We start from the raw sequence: 20603 nt of genomic DNA on the forward strand, positions 1-20603 counted from the left end.
TCATTTCTAAATTTCAGTTCACTGTTGAGTTACGTTTAACCTGCGGCATTTATTACCGGTTTGGAATTTTCGCTCTGGTAGCAACTTTTTCTTTTTCTCTTCTCCTGTTTTTATTCCAGGAAGATCGTGCTACGTGCACGGCTCCCACAAGGTCCGGTCGCGGTGGGCGAACTGCGAGTCCATCTCGGACGGCGTTTTCGCCGCAGCTGCAGAGGAGAGCACTGGGATCACCTTTATCGCCCCAAATCGCCCGGAAGGTACTCCCCTCTCCGCAGGCGTCACCTTGCCGTCAGAAGCCGCCTACGGGATTTACTGGACACCCAGCATCCACAGCAAGTCTAAACAGTGGTGGCGACAAGGAACGTCAACAACCAGGTCTATCAGCGTTAGACACGCTCGTCGTGCAGGCCATTTCGCAACTTTCCGGAAAGCTCCGGTTTAGTGCGCGCGCTCTAGTGGAACGCGAAAGCCGGAGGTATCCTGAAGGGAGCGATGCCCTGCTAACAATTCAGGAGCTGTTGTCCTCCACGCCAGCATCGTCGACGGCTAATGCAGGTGATATTTCCAAGGAACTATCAGGAATTTTAAGAAATCTACGCAACATCGAGCAGTCGCTGAGCCTGCTTTCAGCCTTAGAGCCTGGACCACCTATTCCACCCGAGGTACCCGAACAAGACCCCGTGCCAGAGCCAAAGGAATTGCCAGACGCTGAAAGCCTAGGAGATACGGTGCCAAGGGGCTTTTTTACTGTCTCCTTCTAGGACTAGAGATTTTCCTTTGTTTCATCGGTGGATGTGTCGCCGAGACAAATCGTCCGCGAAACATTTATATGGTGATAGTAAATCGACTAAGTTGTTTTTGTCGAAAATATGAAAATAAGTAAGACTGTAGACGAATACTACTAGGTCTATCCAAAATAATTACTGAAAAACAAAACCAAAATACAACTGTTACAGCTCTGACGTTGTTTTCGCGATGCGAAATACTAATACGACCGAATGTGCAGTGCAACCTGAGGGATCAAACGTTATATAGGATTGGGTGTTGATGCACCTAGGAGAGACAGGTTAAGAAAAAGGTTATTTGGTCCACATTGCTGGCAGCTTTATGCTCTTGGCCAACAGTAGTTTAATGCTGACCTGCAGTGAATACTGACCGAAGCCTGCATATGAAGTTTGCTTTTGAAAATGGCCTGACGTCAGTCGGGGCCCACCGTTGTCGGTAAGTCGTCCAATAATTTAAGTTTACGGAGGACGCTTAACCACTTACTGAATCTTTGATGCATTCCTACTTGATAGTAACAGGGCCAGTCGGCACTTCAGTATCAAGCGGGAACATTTTATCTTTCCTATAGGAAATATGTTATATTTAATCACTGCTGTGTTTATTTTATTTCAGTAATTTTAATATATTGGTATGATTATCTTAATGGTGATGATGGTGAGGATGATTCCATGTGGGTATTTCCTTTTGCGTGAAGAAGCGAGACTCATCGCACGTCGAGAGACGGTTTCCATTTTCGCTTCTGCTGAAATGGCGGCAGGTATATTGGACGTCAACGAATCTCAAAACATGGCGTGGGGATACAGAAGCATATTATATATAAATATATATTGTCGACGCAACGAAAATGTAACAAATAGTAGAAGTGCAATGTATATCCATCTCTTTTATTGCTACTAAATATATAACGAATCTTATGTGAAAATAAGCTAATTGTTTTGTAGAAGTATATAAATACAGGTACAGCATAAATAACAGCACAGAAGAAATCAGGCCACTTGAACCGTGACGGTAAACAAGCCATAATCTATAATTATGAGAGAACTGCAACGGATGCTGTGTTTTACCGTGACCGAGTACGACCAGTCGCCGGAGTCTTATATTGCTTATATATCCAAATACTGATACTTCGTCAATAAAAAATACTGCTGCTGCCTCTGTCGATATTATAATGTAGATAAAGAAATTAAATCTTAGTCGGATAAACTTGTTATTATTACTACCATACAATAGTCCTTTGCTACACTATGTACAATTGCATAGCGTAATTAATAACATTGTTGTTGTTGTTAATTTGTCCAATTTTAAATTATGCGTGGCTTGGACCCGTTCAGCGGTTTTTTCGGGATAGTGAACATGGATATTTTCTGTTTCGAGTGCCTGTATAACGCGAATAAATGTCGAAAAGGAACCAGCTGCATTATTACATAGCCCAGTCGAGTACTACTAGACGGTATTGGTCATCGCCTGCGCATATGCTCTGTAACCAAACAGCGTTCAGCTTAGGTAAAATCATGTATTGCTTAATATAGCAAGGTAAAATCATGTATTGCTTAATATAGCAACAAGTCTGGTTTTGTCGTCCGAAGCAGCTGTTGCTACTCGATATGTTGACAGAAAAGGTGGACGTTACTGAAGCTCGAACGCTGCCCAGGAACAGACGTTTAATTGCGTTTGCATTGATGCTTTCTTATCAGAAGCTATCAAATATTCGATAACCTCCGATACTCTCAAGCGCGCAAGAAATCAGCAAGACTATTGGGTAATAGGGGTGTTCATGCCGCGTCTTCAAGTCTGGGCAATAGGCCACAATTGTAGCGTTCGGGCGCCTTTCACAGGTTAACAAGTATTTTGAGAATATTCATTTGTCGAACATTTCACTATGCTCGTCCTGTGTTCTTGGGAGGCAGAGCCTATTTGAAAGTGTCCTCAGGGCTAGCCCTGGGACCAAAATATGGAAGCATACGATGGCAGCATAATAGTACATGATTACTACCCAGTACGTGTATATCGTTTCGTGGTTAGATTCTTTTCGAGCGCGTAGGTTGGTTGGTGATGATACCTAGGCGAGCTGAACTGACTGAGAGTGGAACCTACCTCGATTCATATTTAAATTAAAACAAATTTTCTCAGTCGTGGTCTGTTCGTTACTGTGAAAATTTGCCAGACAAAATACTGCAAGCGAACCTTTTTCTATAGCTGATGGCAAGATCTAGTCAATTCGACGTTCGTTCTCTAATGCTTTTAGCCGCCGTCGCATATTTTCCTGCTAAGGCCATTTCCTCGTGATACATAGCATCCATTTGGTGCAGCATTAAGGTTGCTTAATTACTGCGTAGCAAGCAGTCTGTCATTCCTAAGAAAAGAAGCATTCTACAAATCAGGACGATCTAAATTATAGGTGAAGGCACACCAATTGCAATGGTTAACAGACGAAGTAGGTGGATAATAAAGTGGAATCTATGTCTTGTTGTTTGTTAACTTACATGTCGTGAAGTTTAACCGTGAAACACAGTACAGCTTCCGTATATAGTCCTGAGTAGCATCATGCGTTTACAGGTAAGGCCCTTTAAGGGACCACAAAGGTCGTCGTTGGATAGCCAACTCTAGCTAATCCGGATAATTAATTAATTAACTGTATTTGTACAGCCACTGCGTGGTAACACGATTCCTACGACAGTGCGCGCTGCTTCGGTCGTCCCCTTCAATGTGGACTTCGATGTACTAAAACAGGATTTCGTCTGTTCGTGTAACTTATCGGCAGTATCCACTGGTCGGTATAGTCTCTTCTTCAGTAGTAAGATAATCAGCAAAATGACTATATCAAATGTTGACTGCTGCGACAATAATACCTAACTGTACGCTGATCAATCCCGCCACCAAATTATGGCAGCCATCGTAATGTCGTCCAACCGCCCGCTGTTTTTAGTGTCGTAAACGACAAAGAAATATTGCCGTTCTTTTTGCCCCGTTTGTTAGCGTAAAAACGTAATATTATTGCTATTATTATTAACATATACAATGGATGCATCTCATGTAGCCGTAATGGGCAAGCGTGTAAATAATGATTTTGTAAAAAGAAAAAAAAAGTTGAGAAAAAGTATTTTGTTGTGTTTCTCTTGCTATAGAGACTTAGTTTATTGTTAGGCGAAAAATTGTTAGCGTTAATAGTTTTAAAAGTGAACGTATGTTTTACGAGCTTTGATGAATATCACCTATTTCCATGGCGTAGAGGGGGGTAAGCTGCGAAAACTTTCACACAAAATATCGCATATCCGAAATGTAAGCCTATATCGAAGTTCACAATGCTTTTTTCTACTGACTTCAAAAGTTTTCCAGACTTCGCCCGCCGAAAAGATGAAAATCAATTGAATGATATTATCTACGTAGTCACGATGACTCGCCCGATGCATAGCCGACTTCTATACGATACTTGTATCGTACACATATAATAGACCATCGCAGTTCACTGCTATAGTTGATGTGTCTACCTTCCCATATGAATGATTTAGTGGTGGCTATAAAGCTGTACAGAGATTGCCAAACATACAAATACTATGATCTTTCTAATGCCTTTATAAAAATTCAAAAGAAAAAATCGGGGTGCTACTACAGTGGGACTTTCTCACTGATCGAAATTGTACATTGTATGTTATTCATTAAATTGATATAGTTTCGTTTGGATGATCGAAATGCTGCGCGTCTAGGTTTTTATATCTCAGCCATCTCTTTCTCAGTTATCTTCAAAAAATCACACAAAATTGACAGCAAAGTTATTTCAAAAAATAAACACTATTTTCTAAAAAAAATAATCTTTCAACAAATATAGACCACTATGCACCGAACAATCCTATCGCTAAATAAAAAGGAAGCTTTTGTCAAAGCGTTAACCCTAGCCACCTGCATTCACACCATTGTTTCCTAATTTCTATTCTTTAACTGTGGTCAATTTAGAAATAACTTCTTCCAAAGCCTTATCCGATCACCTATTAACAACACCCATCGACCTGATCGAAAGCATGTAAGCCTCTAGCTATCAGAAAACACGACTACAAGTTTAGGCATAAATGTTTTATTTACAATGATTCTTTTTCATTTTGATATTGTTTCTCATGGTCTGCCACTCACTCCAAAACTATGTATTACTAATCAGTCTTTACTTTTGCCTCTTCTTCCCTTTCTTTTGTATCCTTCAGGATTCATTTGTATTCTAAGCAGTTACCCAACAACCAGACGGATCTCTTCATTCTGATCGATCATTCTATTATCAATTGAATTTCTTTGTTCGCAAATATTTTTTTTCTATCTTATTCCGTGTAGCATTCAACGCTTTCGAACTACTGGAATGACAAGCCACAACAGTGTGTTGATCCGACTAACCTCGGCGACTGGATTAAATTTCCTCGAATAATGCTATATATATATATATATATAACGTTATATAATATGTGTATATATATACATAGCGTTAAGTCCAAACAAAACTTATCATATGCCCAAACGATGACGTTACCGTCAAACAACTTTTTTCCTAGGTATACTTTTCTTTCTAGTTTTGCCTAAATACCGCCTGGTTGTTCTAGGTAAAGTCACGGCTTCTATTTTAAAAAATGTGATTTTTTCCTCTCATGCCAATTCCGATTTTCGTACTATCGTCGAACGCACGCTTTATGTCAACTTGCTTCGTTTACTTAATATCTTTCACAAGCTCTCCATGTTTCAGACGTCATTGTCTCGTATGTAAGGTATAGTTTATAGTCCTTTCTTCGGCTGCACTTAAATCGCTCTGTCGAATCGAATCTTTTTCCCCTTGCCTTCCGATCACCATTATCAAGCTTTGATTCTATTTCTGCTACTACCAAAAGACGCGTGTTGTGCCCTATATGTTTATATATACATTCACGTTACATTGACATCCAATGGAATCATTGCTATTCCCGTCTCGCAATAATTTATTCAAATGAGCGTTGCAGACTTATCGCGGCCGCGTACCGTGGCATCGTTCTTCGTGTCTTTCTTCGCGACTGTATTGTTATAGAAGTGTGGTTTTTCAATGGATTGTGTGCGTGTACAATGTGTGTCATCTGTCTCAGATTATTATTATTATTCTGTGTATCCTGCAGATGGACGTGTTCGGTACGTCACTGAGTTGCGGGAGTTTACAACAAAAACGATAGCCCCTTACACTCTTTACATTACGATATATATATATATATATATATATCTCTTCGTATATGTTGTATTGGCTATTTGTTGAGTTTTCTGTGTCAGCAGACGATCCCTTTCTCTGTGTGAGAAGCGTGGGTGTGTAGCTGTTGTTAAAGTTGTTGGCTGTTGTCTTATATCGCCTTTGTATAAGGGTATGAATAATGAAATAAATGTTGTGAAGGAGCTCCGAAGCCCCCGACAAGGCAACGTATGGGCTACTATGGCACTCCCTAATAATCAAAAGGTATAAATAATCCATCTATCCTCCTCTTATTTGCCCTCACACTACTCGCGTTAATGTATCCGAACGTCCCGTTCACGCTCACAATCACGCGGAAACAAACAGACGATTTAACTATATTGATATAACTATGCATGCATTACTTCATATCTTGCATCCATATTTTATCTACCTCTGTAGATCACCCCTGCGTTCTTTTTTCTGGCGGAAACGTCTCGCTTTAAATACACCCTTCGGTAACTACCCCCAACCTTTTGAGCCCTCTGGACAGACGTGGCAATTTCCATGCACTTGGCAACCTTCGAGCCTGTTTTTCGTTCTTGGCCCGCTTAACGGGTTCCTCAGTATTGATTTCTCGATATGTGAGACTCCACGTCAGCAACTATCGTATGTAGTTATTTTGACCCACCTAGTTGGCAGTAGAAAAGACTAAACATTGAAACGTTCGTCTTGCCATTTTGCCGAAATTTTCAGAAATTCAACCATTGTTTGCGTATGATATCCGCTTTCTTACAAGTCTCAACTGTAACGTCCCCAGAACTTACTTTTCCAACATCTGCTTCATTGGCCAAGTTAGTGATGTAATTGAAATGCAAGTAAAAAAACAAAAGCTTATTTTTTTTCTTTACTGTTACACTCTAAGGCACTAAGTAGAACGTACGAGAAGCTTCGTCTTCTAATGATCTGAAAGAAGCATTAGTGTATCCACATCGTGCTACTGCTAATAAATAGAAATGTCTCTTTCAGCAGCGGTTCTTTCGGCGCACGAGAGCCGCGATGCATCGCCATGTTTTGTGAAAAAATAAAAAATTGCCTTGTTTTTTTTCCACCGGGTTCAGTGCGATATCGCCGTGTTTTTCGATTCTGCACATCCCTACGGTATTCATTCCAAGATCCCTTTTCCATTACAACTTTGCCATTTATATTGTATTTTTCTGTATTTTTTTGTATTTTGGCAGGGCCACTGACTGAAGCGGCTCACTGATCCCTTCGATTCGCTGGAGCTAGCTCTGTTTGGCACACTTCTGTGGCGTTCCTCGCATTGTGGCAGAAGCAGCTCCTAGACTATCGTTCCTATGACACAATCATTTGTCTTCTACTATCAGCTGAATGTTATCTCGACTAAAATCGCCATCGACGCCCAGTTACTTGGTGACGTTACAGTACACTTCCATATATATATATATATATATATATATATATATATACATATACATATATATATACATATATATATATTCGTTCAGTGGTTATTCTTTTATTTTTTTGCTTTTTACACAAGCAGTTTCCTTACACTCGTTTAGATTTGCCGCTCGACTTCCGTCCCTGCCCTGGCCCCCTTTCACGTTTAGCGTCTACGCCAAAAACCTCACAAACAACCCCATTTGTTTAATCATGAGTTATAACTTGTGTACTATATACAGCATATACAGTCGGCCAAGGGCCTATCCAACAACAATTAATTTGGCCCATTTGCCATAACCCTATTATTCTTCAACGGACGACATTCGTTCAAAGGCAACCTGTACAAATTAGAAACATTAGTTCAACCACACCAAAACCATCAGTAGGACCGAAACAGATCTGCCTGTTGAGCTTGGGCTAAGGTACCAGCTAAGGCTCAGCTTTAATGTGGGGCTCTTTCTTTTCTCTTCAATATTTGCATGTACAGCCCTAAATCAGGCTCAATATACCGGAGCCTGCTCTGTGGACGGCCATCCATTCGGTTCCATTGCACAGGCAATGTTGTGAGCGTAAGTTTTTCTTATAGTTGTAATAGTTGTAGTCATAGTAGTAAAATGATCTGAAACATCTTTCTTGTAATCGCACACCCGGAAACTATTGTAACATTCTTCAGTTTGGCGGATGCGCTAGACTGTGTTTTTCTACCGCTTGTTTCGGTATTAACGCGTTTTGTCCCGTATGAAATACATATTTGCCTGCATGTGCGCCTTAGTGTTGAGAAGCAGTCAGTTTCTTGCTATCGTCTGCTCATACAATGATTTCTCGAACCACCCTCCGCTGACCATTGGTCTGTACTGAATCAACGGACTCGTTGCAGTTAACCTGCTGGTCAGCGTGCTGTCCACCCATTGGGTTTGGTGTATGACCTAAGTAGTGCCCGTGGACGAGGTCATCTGTCGTTCCGTAAGGGTTCGGCAGACCCGATACATCATAATGCATGCCGTTTTCAGCCAATCCGTGATCACCTGGGTAGGCGAAGTATCCGGGGTTCGGGTCGTAAGCTGAAGTCGATACCGGATGATGAGATGAAAACAAACAGCAATAAGAAAGGAAATACGTATGTGGTTAAATAAAAGGCCTTGAATGATCGATAAGGTAATCTGTTTAATGGGCAACTACGTAAACTACGTTAATTAATAAAAATGTTCGTGGTAATTTTTAATGATGTCTAGCAACCAGTCTCCTACTATGCGCATAGATGAACGCCCAATAAATAATAGTGTATGATAAGGATACATACGAGAATAAGCGTCTTGCTTGCCAATGTAGTAGTCGTTTGTATTCATCATAGTTCCATACATCGGGTCATGGTCGAGGTACTGAGGGTGAGCATGTGCAAAGCCACCATTGACTGGCTGTTCAGCTCCAGGAACGGCTCCGTTACTCTTGACCGGTTCGTCCATTGCGGTTTCGACGATACCTGACTTAGTCATTGTGTCAAAATAACATGGTGGTTGGGTACTGGCTATCGTAGAGTTTAATTGGGCGTTGTAGTCTTTCTTTTCAGTTTGTTGACTGCTCGAGTGTCGCTTCCAGCAGCAGCACAGAAGCACAAGGACAACACAGAACAGGCCGAGTCCGACACAGATTGTCACAATCATAGAAATTGTCGACAAGGACGAATTTGCTGCCTGTGTTGAAATCCAGTTTTCATGGTTGAAGGGTTCAGCAAGACGCGCGTCTCCACACCACGTCAGGTTGCTCTGCAAACATACCATCACTCTCACATCGGACAACTGATTCGGGTCGATCTGATCGGCGGACGCATCTACTTCGACCTGTGATTGGCTAGAGTCAACAGGTATGCCCTCACGAAGCATTTGCCAGTTCTCTTCTCCCCGAATACGAGCCTCAAGCCGAATAGCGAAGTGTTCAAGCGATGCTTGATGCGGCAGATCATTCATGCTAATATATACCATCCCATTGGTGCTATCGTACTGTGCCATGACCGGGCGGGGCATCTCCTTAAGGGCCAACTTCGTCAGGACGTGCGCCGGCTCTGAGTATTCCGAGAATCCACGAGGATTCGATGCCAGCACCTTGAACGTGTATCGGGCGAGCGGCTCAAGGCCACTGACGGTACAGGGGTTTGATTGATGACAAGATTCATTCTTTTCCCTTTGCTCGTTGTTAGCATCGACGAAGTTCACAACAAACTGCGTGTCTCTGTAACCCCCGTTAAATCCTGGTTTCCAGACCAGTGTTACACGGTCCGACTGAATATCCATAGCGGTCACATCGGTCGGCCTGTCCGGTTGGCTTTTCTTCACGAGCTTAATGATCGTTTTCTTGTCCTGTCCAACCTGGTTGTACGCACGACAAGTGTAATCACCGTAGTCTTCTTCTTTGATCTTTGCTATGCTCAGTAGGCCAGTATATATATCATCACCATTGTCGGTCCGATTGGTTGAGTATTGCTTGTACGAATCGAGAATACGGCCGCGGTACATCCATTCGAAAGTCGGCTCCGGGTAGGCCTGCATCCGACATTCAAGAATAGCATTGTCGCCAATATCAAATGCTACGCGATTGTACGTGTGGCGAACCTCAGGTGAGTGTTCGACCCGCAAAATCATCTCCGATGTCGCCTCGTCACCAAAACCATTGCTGAAATGGCAGGCATATTTGCCACGCTCGTTTGCGGTTAACGGCTCGACAAACGTTAGGGATGAACTTACGGTAACAGCCTTGTTGCTTTCGGCCTTCTCGTTAGTGGCCACGCTGAAGCGCTGATCGGCGGCCGAAATGTTCTGTCCGTTATGAGTCCAACGAACATAAGGCTTTGGCTTGCCCTTGGCATGGCAAGTCATTTGCTGGGTGGTATCCCCGGTCCTGTGAACATTCTGTGATCGTAGTGGCTTGGTGATCGTGGCAGCCTCGTTTACCTGCAGGTCAATTTTCGCTATGGTACCTTCTCCCAAACGATTTGACGGTTGACAATAGTAAGTGCCTTCATGACTTTGGTGTACGTTCACGATGGTATAATTTGGTAGCTCTGACAGAACGGTATGTTTGCTACCCTCACGCCACCAGCGATAAGAAGGCTGAGGATAACCCTTTGGATCCGAAGTGCACTCGAGGGTAAATGCTTTGTTCACAACAGCGATTGGTTGGACGGGCAGAATACGGGTGTCTCCAGGTGCGTCTGTAAAGGCACAGATGGATTGAGATTAGAGGATTATGTTATGAGGTTTAGTGGTGCAGAGAAAAAGAACCCTAGAAAGAACGAAAAAGGTGTAGAGGTTATCTCGGTAGTCAAAAGAGTGATCAGCATGTGTAATGCCGAAATAGGCTATACATCTGTTCAGAGATGGGAAAGAAGTGCTAACATCGACAACAAGATAAGAAAAGCGGCTTATCGGATAAATTGCATGCTAGCGATCCGAAGCACAACAGAGAACCTATCCCAGTTCTCAATATTAATGACACTTACGCTTGACGTTAAGCTGAAGGGTTGCGTTTCCTACCACCTTTGACTCGAAGTTTTGCCGACTCATAGTTGACGGAACCATAGCAACCTCGGCGACACAAAAGTAAAGGCCGGTATCCCTGGGCATCGCGGGTTCGATGTTCAGAACTGGCCCTTCTTGACGGAAGTCGTCACCCTCACGTATCCAGTAAATTCTCGACGGTTCGGGATTGGATTCGACTTCGCAGATAACCATGACCCGATCGTTTTCATTAGCTTCACGCTCCGATGGAACTCGCACTCGGGGTCCATAAAGAACATCCAAACGTACTGTAGCTTGGCCATCGGGCAGGACACCGTTTTGTGCAATGCATGTGTACTCATTAGAGTCATCCGGGGTCACTGCCTTAAGAACGTGAGAACCACTGTTGCTTACCAGTTGCTTACCACGATACCACTTTATGTTGCGGACCTCTGGATTGGCATCAGCCTTGCAGTTCAGTACAGCGTTCTCTCCTTGCATCACTCGGAGGACCTCTTCACCAACAGATACCTTCGGGGCGTACGACACCCTGAGGGTTACTTTGGAGTCGAGGTGCGTTCCCGAAGGCAGAGCTCGGCTGCGTACCATGCAAGTATATTGTGCTCGATCATCATTTTTGGTCGGTATCACAGTGAGGATAGCTTTTGTCGGATTATCGCGTTGACCGCCTTGTTTAAGTTCAGACGGAACCTCCTGACCGTCCTTGACCCACATGATATCGGGATCGGGACTGCCTCCGACCGACGAACAAGTCAGATTATACGTCTTTCCCTCTTCGGTTAGCAGCGGTGATGGACGAATTTTCGGCTCACCGGGCGCCATCAGTATGGTGACGCGATGCTCCTTTGCGTACATAATTTTCCCTGTGCCTTTTTCTCTAGCTTCGCAACGAAACACTCCGTCATCGCGTTCATACCGTGTGTCATCAATTTCCAGCTTGTACATATCCTCTTCGAGGGTCACGGTGTAACCGGTCTCCAGAGACGTGTCCCCGACCGCAGCATTGCTCGTAGTTTGACCTGATAGTTTTCGTGTCCAGAATAGAACCGCATTCCGTTCCGGTGTGTATTTGTTGATTCGGGGACATTCGAGAACGACATTATCACCCTCTCGCAGATCATGTTCCTCCAATGAATTTACTGAAAACATTACGAAAAAATCTATCGTATTTTAGAAGTTATTAATTTTTCATTATACTATTAGAATCCATGCATAAAAGATGAATATTTATCACCGACTTATTCTAAATGTCATTTTTAAGCTATCCAGACCCGTCCGTTAAAATACTGTGGCCTATCGGAGAGATCGAACAGCCATACCACCGATTCGCTGTTTAAGCCGTACTACACAAAACCAAACAAACCCAACAACAGTTTGTGGTTATGGTTAATCTGTCCCTCTACAATCAACCAGCGTTAACATTGAGTCCCCTTGTGCAATGTTTCGACACGCATAACAATTTCTGTGTTTGACTATGTTTTTCACTGAGAACCCTAAATGTCCTAGGTGTTGATTATTATTTACGCCTGTGTGTTGCATGCATATATTCTCACAATATGGCTTTCTTATCAGTTTCTGCTTTTCTTGCTATGAGGGCCACCAACGAAATTTCCCGGTTTAGCGACCAAAACGAAACAAGTTTGCCCCCGGGTTGGTGTCATCAGGCCAGTGGAGTCCTGCGAGGGCAGCGATATGGCAGTGGTCGATACCATTGTTGCGCCCAATGATCAGGCGATGTTACGCTCGCGTTGCCGAAGGCCATCGGAACGATTAACGCGTCAGGTTGACTGAGCCTTTGGCGACATCGGAAAGCACCCACCGTATACGGATCTTCTGTGTACACACTGTGCTCACTATTGTAAGAGCGTAGTGGTCTATGATACTCTGGTTTAGCAAAGAAAACAAGGCTGTCCAAAAGAAGTTTGCCAACCAACTGCTCAAGTAAGAAGCCGTTACCAACTGCCAACGTCGTCGGAAACTGTGTTGGCATCCTGGTATCTAATTATGGCATTTCCGAACTTACTCGCTGCTGCTTTGTTCCTTCGTTTCCTTCTACTGTAGTTCTGTACGGTTACCACGATATTACACGAGGTCTTGTATAATTTCATACGTATGTGACCATATCAGACTATGCGAAGCTACACACCTCGTTACGCATGTACTTGGAAAATCTGAGTCTGCGTGGTACTATTCGATGCCAATGCGATAATCTCCAACACTGGCGCGTCTCGCGGTTGTTGGTTCATGGTTTACGAGAGCTTTTTCACCGTAGTGCATTCACGATTGGCAGACTGACCAGCTTGACTCCTTGAACTTGAACTACAATATAAACACAGCCGGAGAGAAGTACCACACCATCTTGAGAAAGTACAGATTTCCACCATGCCTGTGTTAAACAGCGGGCGTGTGTGTGTGTGTGTGTGTGTGTGTGCGCATGATTACAAGCACCTGTCTACTTATGGTCTTCATTGCATGGCGTTGTCATTTATGCGCGCTTGTTGTTATCAGACTTTTTACTGCCAAGCCGCTTTTAAACCCATATGTTAGAGCTGGTCGCCGCTGCTGAAGCCACTTTACGTGCGTCTATATCGCACTGGATTGTCATCAGCCTTCACAGTCGGCAAACGCGAAGAGTGGACAGCTTGCGACTCTGCCACTGCTCACGAATCGGACGCTTCACACACCATGTTCGGGGCTCTAGTATTGTGTGGCGGCATGGAATAAATAATTCAGACCAGAATATAACCACTGCACCTATTATACGTTTACCGCTGCTAGAATGTAGCCTAATGAAAATAGAAAAAACGTGGGAGACCAGCTTAGCGGACGAAACAAACATAAAAACCGAGTATTTCGGGGGGCCAACTGCGACCAGCCTTGCATACTCTACAAAGAATGGACTACAATGTACGACGATCGTTGTAGAAGGTAAAATCGTTTTCAATTTTCACCGCATTAATTTCCACTATCAGCTTTCGGCACCTGTTGATTCGACTAACGCTTATAACGCCAGCGGCGCCGTAGTCATCGTCGTCCTGGGTCCATTCGATAAGAGTGCTGAAGCATGTTGAATCAACGGCGCTGATAGTGCCCTGCCTTATTAGTCTACCTGTCCACAGCGATATATTGTGCCGACCAAGTGCCTGTACAATATATCGCTGCAGGCAGGTATCCTGGCATCAGTCTGCCATGTCGAGCCCATACGAAACTCGCTTTCCGATAAGTCTTCGGATTTCCTTTTTTTGTTGTAGTTGCCGTAAACATTACTATTGCGGCATAGTTCGAACGTCGACGAGGAGACGAAGGCAGTCGATGGACTGCTGGCCTTAAGCGAGAATCCGCGATCGACCAAAGAAAGCCCGAAAAACGCAGATCAGTTGTGTCGAAGACGTTCCGCCATCGGCGACGCCTACTACCGCTACTATAGTTGCTGCTGTTTGTGCCGTTGTCATCTTTGCGGGTAACCGATGTACGCGCGTCCTATCAGTACTTCCAGGGAGCGAATAGTAAGTTTTTCGGACGGACGTTTATCCCGGCAGATCGTGGCTACGATAGCAGTTGGCTTATTTATTATAGTAGACAAACAGGCATGACCACGTGATAAGTACAATGACAAGGATGATTGTCCAAAGCAGCAACAGCAGCGCTGCCGCTATCCTGCTGCACCAGGATCTGGACCCTGGCATCCGTCCGCGGGAGGCAGCCAATCAGCGACCAACCGTAGCCGCGACGGCTGGACTAGTTTCCTGCACACAGACAAGATTGCAGTGGAACAGCGAGACGATACCGCGTCTTCTCAGGCTCAGGCTGGCGTCATTACAGCAACTAGATAACTGTACAGAGTCACAAGCAACGTATATAACGATGGTCCAGATGCTCAGCTCGAGTGAATGATTCCAGCAATCAGCGGGCCAAAAAAAAAAGCACACATTGACATTAATTAGCTCTGTACGGTATTATCAAGAGCCGCTTCATAGGCCAGAAGCCGCAGCTGCCAGCCTGGAACTGCTTTCGATGCCATTAGCACAACGTGGAGAGACTGCGACCGTTAACATCAGCGGTGACACGTACAGAATTGCCCATTGCTGGGATTTAAAAAAGTAATGAAAGTCGACGATGATGGGAAACAATTCAAATAATATACACCGAGCTGTGAGCAGACTGAACAGAAGCCCATAGATGCCGATCTTAATAAGCAGCCCAAACTAGGATTCTCATTAGCCTGCATTCGATAGTTGTAACCATGGACACATGCAGGCTCAATGAAATCACGTAATAAAATACTAAATATAATAATAGGCCCGAAGTCGTCCATATTCATCAATATCAGTATTTTATAAGCCTAATGGGAACTGTTGTTACGCGTGATACCGTTAGTTATGGCATACGGTGATTATTTCGGTTGTAGACATGATTTCTGAAAAAAGAAGAACGTATGACAAATGTAGTTGATCTGCTGAAAACTTTCGCAAAACTTTTGAAAAGTCTAGCGGAAACCTACAAAGTCGGAAAAACAAACAATTGACGATTGAATATATGTGTTCCTACTTGTGCGATCACCTTCATGCGGAAGAGATTTCCAGATGTGTTCCCTACATAGACAAATCTTGACACAAACGAATCTATAGGCGGGTACATATCTACATAGACTATCGTCTAAGATGTTTCATTTAAGCAATAGAGACCCCAACAAAAGATCGCGAATATCCTGCAGTAAACACATGTAATACACTGTGTATAAGGGACGCCTCTTAGGCGACAAACGTTACCCTAAACAGAAAACTCTTTTTGAGGTTGACTAAAGGGTCGCAAACAATAGAAAAGGTAAAAAAGAAATAGGCAAAACGGATGGCGTGAATGGAAACGTACTGCTTACTGGAAGACGTAAGCGAGATCGTTTTGCATACCTATAATTAGTTTGGACTTCCAGCATCCATCGTACACGAATACTCGTACAAAAACTACTGCAGGAACGGAATTGAGAACGGGTGATTGTTTAGAATCTATCGCAAACAAACAGAAGTTAAACATCTGTGATCACTTTCCTACCACAACTAGCATTTTCTCGAAATGAACTGTGGATCCTTGTTCCTGCTCGGCATCCAGTAAATAGATGCACTCCGCCGGGTGATCGGGGTGTTAGAATTACTGCAGTGTGTTGTTTTGACATGATCTCAGACTCATAGTAAACCCACAGAGATATAAAGCAGACTAAGCTGCAGAGAAGGTTCCCACGATTATGGCCTGTGGAATGAGCTTAGGCCATAATAGTGGGACTTGGATACTCCGCCATCAAGCTCGTGCTGCCAAGTCAACCACACTTCCACATTTCTAGATGCTTTTCTTTGTGGACAAATGGACAGACTACAAAGCGACACTTTGCTTACTTGACATTTTGTGGAACCGAGTTCTGCAAGCAGATCCAGCGAAGAATGACTGCCGAAAGGATGAAGATCGCTGTCATTGCCGGGTCAGCGACACGGCGGTCCTCTGGCGGATTCCGACTGAGCTGTCGAAATTATTGAGCCGATTTATCCTGCCGACAGGCCCTATCCTATATATATATATATATATATATATATATATATAGATAGATAGATATACATGGTGTCACGACAGAACTCTCAAATCTACTTCGAATCTCAGGGAGACAAATATACTAATAAACGGCTACTTAGCCATTGAATCATCTTCATGTCTTTAGCAACAGCACTAAGCATGTGTCTTAGTTTCTGTTCCGTCCGTACAAGGAAGCTATATCGTAGACAAAAACAGCATTATCACAGACCCCACGACGGTAAGTAAATGACAGGGACTAAATAGACGACAAAGATGGCGCGACTGGCAAAAATTAGCATCATTATCATCATCAGATAAGCGCCATCGGTGGTTCGCTGCTGTTAGCACCACAAACATGAGCCATCCTATGAAAAAGTAGTGGATGACTGCTGCCCTCTTCTGGCTTGCGTTTCTGGAAGCAGAACAGAAACGTTAAGTAGAGCCGCATTGAAACAATGAAACTATAATGTTACTATTGATTCTGTCTCTGATGTTTATGCTATTGCAGTGGACTAAGCCGTATCAGCTAAACGTTCATTTCACCCAACTCCGTTATCGCGTTCGCAGGCTCCATGGAAGAGAAATTGGCATCGATGATTCTAGCGTATTGCCTGAAAGTATGACACGGCCTGATGCTATTGCTAGTTTCCATGTAGCCATACACCTCTTCGCTTATATCTGCTTCGTCAGCCATTTTGATCTTTGTGTATGTCTTGTTTTGCCGGCGCTGCGGCCACTCTTTCAAATTATATTTGCCGCTTGTCAGGCAAATTCCTTCAAACAGCTCGCGGGGAAGACTCACTAAAGGCCTTCTTGAGCCGGGGCCACCAGCTGCTCCTGCATCGTTCTTATGTTGTCTGCTGTGTCAATGTCTGCTGGTGTTATCATTGTTGCTGTCGGTTGACTTTTGGCCAGCTACGCATGTTCTGGACTTTTGCTGGAATGAGTCACCGGCTAGTCGCGATTTCATCCTATTTCAGTCAACTATAATATTATAACGCAGTAATGCTAGTGCTACCAGCAGCAGCAGCACTGATAGTACTACCACAGTATATAATCATAGTATAATATTGCGGGGTCGAAGTCCGTTTGTCTCTCAATGCGTGCGTTTCGTCATCGGGGCCCTTCAGCCGCTTGCATGGCTTCGGACGACACAAGTTTCTCACTTAGTTTGATTCCTTCCCTGCGGCAGTGTCCATTTATGTCGAAGAGCGACTGTTCCTCGTCTAGTCGCCGGGCTCGCCCGATATCCCAGCGATACAACGAAGACAGGACACACCATAGCGGCTATACAGAGACAAGTATAATGTAATAATGATAATACCTTTACAATCATGGCTGCTGTCGCTTGGGATGACGCGTGGCAGCGATGAAAACCGGCAGAGGCCGGCAACAAGTACCAGTTACGTTTGCAGCGACGACGGCAGGGGCGGCCCTTAAAGCTGCTGTCTGAGTTCAATTTCTTACTTCTCCGTAACGTTAGCCTGCCGGGGCAGCATTGCGATCTTTTCCAACTGTAGCCTTCTTCGGCAGAAAGCGAAAGGCCGAAGAGTGTAAGACGAAGTCGCTATTCATTTTCTAGTCTATGGACCACTCTATAGGTCTCCGTTTTTTACTTCGTCATTTCCATCTCTACGTCTTTTTTCTGCGCACAATTCCCGGCGCGCGGTTGGGATCGGCAGCGATTAGGGATCGTCGTTGTAGAAGCAATCTTCAGGCGTTAATGACATCTGAGGTCGGTTCCAGCAGCCGAAGCGGTAATAGCACCTGATGCAGTTGATTCCGTTGTCGCCAATGTAGAAGCGGAAATAATGATGAATATTGAATCGGGTTATATCCATGTCTCGCACGCCTCCACCAAGCAGATAGCTTATCTGGCAGTACTTTTTTAGACGAAACGAAACCGAAAGTGGGCAGTGTCTACTGCGCATCTGACAGGCCTCTATGATCAATGATTATCTGTGTGTGCACACATGAATCCATTTGAGAAATAGTGAATGTTTGTCTTTCGATATTCATAGTTCAACATACCAATATTGGCTACGGTTGTTTGTCATGATAATAACGGTATTATTGTATGGCTGCTTGTCGATTTCACGACCCACATAGTCAGTCGACCACCTCGCCAAGCTACCTCACACTCAGCAGTACCATCATTCAGATTCCCACCGAACCCACTTTATCGTCGACGCAGAGTAAATCAATGACGCTTACTAGCTTAGAACTATGCCTATGTCATATTCCGCATACTGCTTTCGCTCGATAAAGGGTAAACTCCGCTCTGGCTAAATACTGCCCAACTTTCGTTTTATCTTTTATCGCGTAAACTAATCTAAACCCAAAAACCTATGGCGAGCCAACGGTCAGACGAAGCTCTTTTCTACGAAATGAATAGCTAACACGACGCAGCCGTAGTGATCCTCGCCCGATTTCCACCCTTGTTCAAGCAACTTAAGGACCCCACACACTTCGAATCAGAGTCGAAAAGCGAGCGCAGGTTGGCCACCCGTGGGCACCGTCATCTTACTGTCGCGAATAGTAAATTTGCGGAAATTCACCATCGATTATAACAATTAGATGCCGCTGCTACCGCCGGTCGGCCCCTCGTTGAAGACGGAAAGCTGTTTGTGGAGGTGTTCGAAGAAACAGACAGACGGAATGTTCACTACAAGGGCATTTACTGGAAAAGAAGGATCATGCGAGTGCAATCGACCAGTTTCCTTAACGTTCACAGCCGTGATCCAACGAAAAGCACATCTAGCATCGAAGAGAACGCGCTACTCGAATGCACTTGATCGTACTACGTTTGCTATGATTGCTGTTGCCGGGATACGAAGTAATTCACCCTTTTTCCACTCCCTGCTAATTCTGCGACGTAATATGAATAGTAACGTTCGACAGCCAACACATAAACAGTCAAAAAGTCAGGCGCGGCAGATCTGCGGACTGCCTAACGAGTCGGCGTTCTTCCAACCACCGCAACGACCGATATGACATGGCAACTTCTATCGTTAATGGATCTAGTAGAGATCGGGATGCGCCGTCGATAAACTAAAAGGGTTTCTGCGTCTGACGGAAGCGAGCACGGAGGGACGACAGAGAACGTAGCTGGTGAAGATGTCAACACGTGCTATATATATCGCGTGTTTGGGTCATGTGTGCGCGTTGTGTCGAAGCGAAATGCATAGCGTCACCTACTACAAGAAGTGAAACATACTTCTTAAGTATTTTCGTGTAATTTGCTAGTAGTTTGTGCAAACTTCTGACGTCTCGTTAGATCGTGCGTTCCGCTCTTCAGTTGATGTTGGCCACATCGAGTGTGAGCGACAACTACTACAAAACCAAAAGGCAATTGATCCGCAATAACTGAAATAGGTACGAGACGTGTGTCTGGATCTCGGCTTTGGAAAATTGCAGCCGTTGGAAAGATCGGTAGCATTTTTCGTCTGAACGGTGCGGAACATCTACCGTCCATTCTCCGTTGGTTGACAAATAGCCGCATCTCGCCTGCATCTACGACACAAACGCGTATACCTCTATCACCACAACTGCTAAACAATAACTGCTGAACTAAACACTTCGTGTCTGATCATTATTATCATCATTATGGATCATCACCATCATTGTGGCGCCATAGTTTGTTTGCAACGAAAACAAGCCGAGTCGATACTCGGTTCTTGTTGCTATTATTAATGTTATTGTGGTGACTGTCGTCAGCGCTTCAGCTTCATGTAACCGAAGGGCGGGGCAGCACAGTGCAGCGGTGATTCCAGCACGCGCCATTAGTGCATCACATAATAATAATAATAATAATGATGACAACAATGAAACTCGACATCTGTATACTTCTAGCAGAATTTGCCCGCGTAAAGGGACATTAAGAACAACAACATTAGCGGCAAAGCTGCTCGATCGAATGACAGCTATGTCTCTCATAGCGCACGGTTTACATTCGTCCGAGCGCGTTCCCTGCGGTGTTTCGCTCGGTCAACGGCTAAACTTCACAACTTTGCGCTCGATGATACTTTGTCATGCGGCAGTAGAAAGTGGCCGCTTAAAAACAGTTGTCGGCTTATCAACCGCACCGATAACAACAATAGCTGAGCATATCGACG

The 20603-nt window shown here is 44.2% G+C and overlaps 2 protein-coding genes across 7 annotated transcripts in view; one reads left to right on the forward strand and one right to left on the reverse strand.

The window, feature by feature from the left end:
- Positions 1-4692, forward strand: part of LOC111269807 (uncharacterized) — a 38442-nt gene extending 33750 nt beyond the window's left edge. For 3 of the 4 annotated variants that reach the window (XM_022849646.2, XM_022849647.2, XM_022849648.2), the window contains one exon: positions 120-4692. In XM_022849646.2, coding sequence (XP_022705381.1) covers positions 120-761 — 642 coding nt within the window. In that variant the 3' untranslated portion in view covers positions 762-4692. The remainder of the gene's footprint in view (positions 1-119) is intronic. The other variant, XM_022849651.2, reaches the window with a different exon arrangement.
- Positions 4693-4839: 147 nt separating this feature from the next.
- Positions 4840-20603, reverse strand: part of LOC111269805 (neural cell adhesion molecule 1) — a 76080-nt gene continuing 60316 nt past the window's right edge. For all 3 annotated transcript variants that reach the window (XM_022849644.2, XM_086972234.1, XM_086972235.1), the window contains 3 exons: positions 10911-12068; positions 8718-10622; positions 4840-8478 (listed from right to left, as the gene is read on the reverse strand). In XM_022849644.2, the coding sequence (XP_022705379.1) occupies positions 8225-8478; positions 8718-10622; positions 10911-12068 (3317 nt within the window). In that variant the 3' untranslated portion in view covers positions 4840-8224. The remainder of the gene's footprint in view (positions 8479-8717; positions 10623-10910; positions 12069-20603) is intronic.

Source organism: Varroa jacobsoni, unplaced genomic scaffold (assembly GCF_002532875.2).
Source record: "Varroa jacobsoni isolate VJ856 unplaced genomic scaffold, vjacob_1.0 scaffold_1417, whole genome shotgun sequence".
Lineage (NCBI taxonomy): Eukaryota > Metazoa > Arthropoda > Arachnida > Mesostigmata > Varroidae > Varroa > Varroa jacobsoni.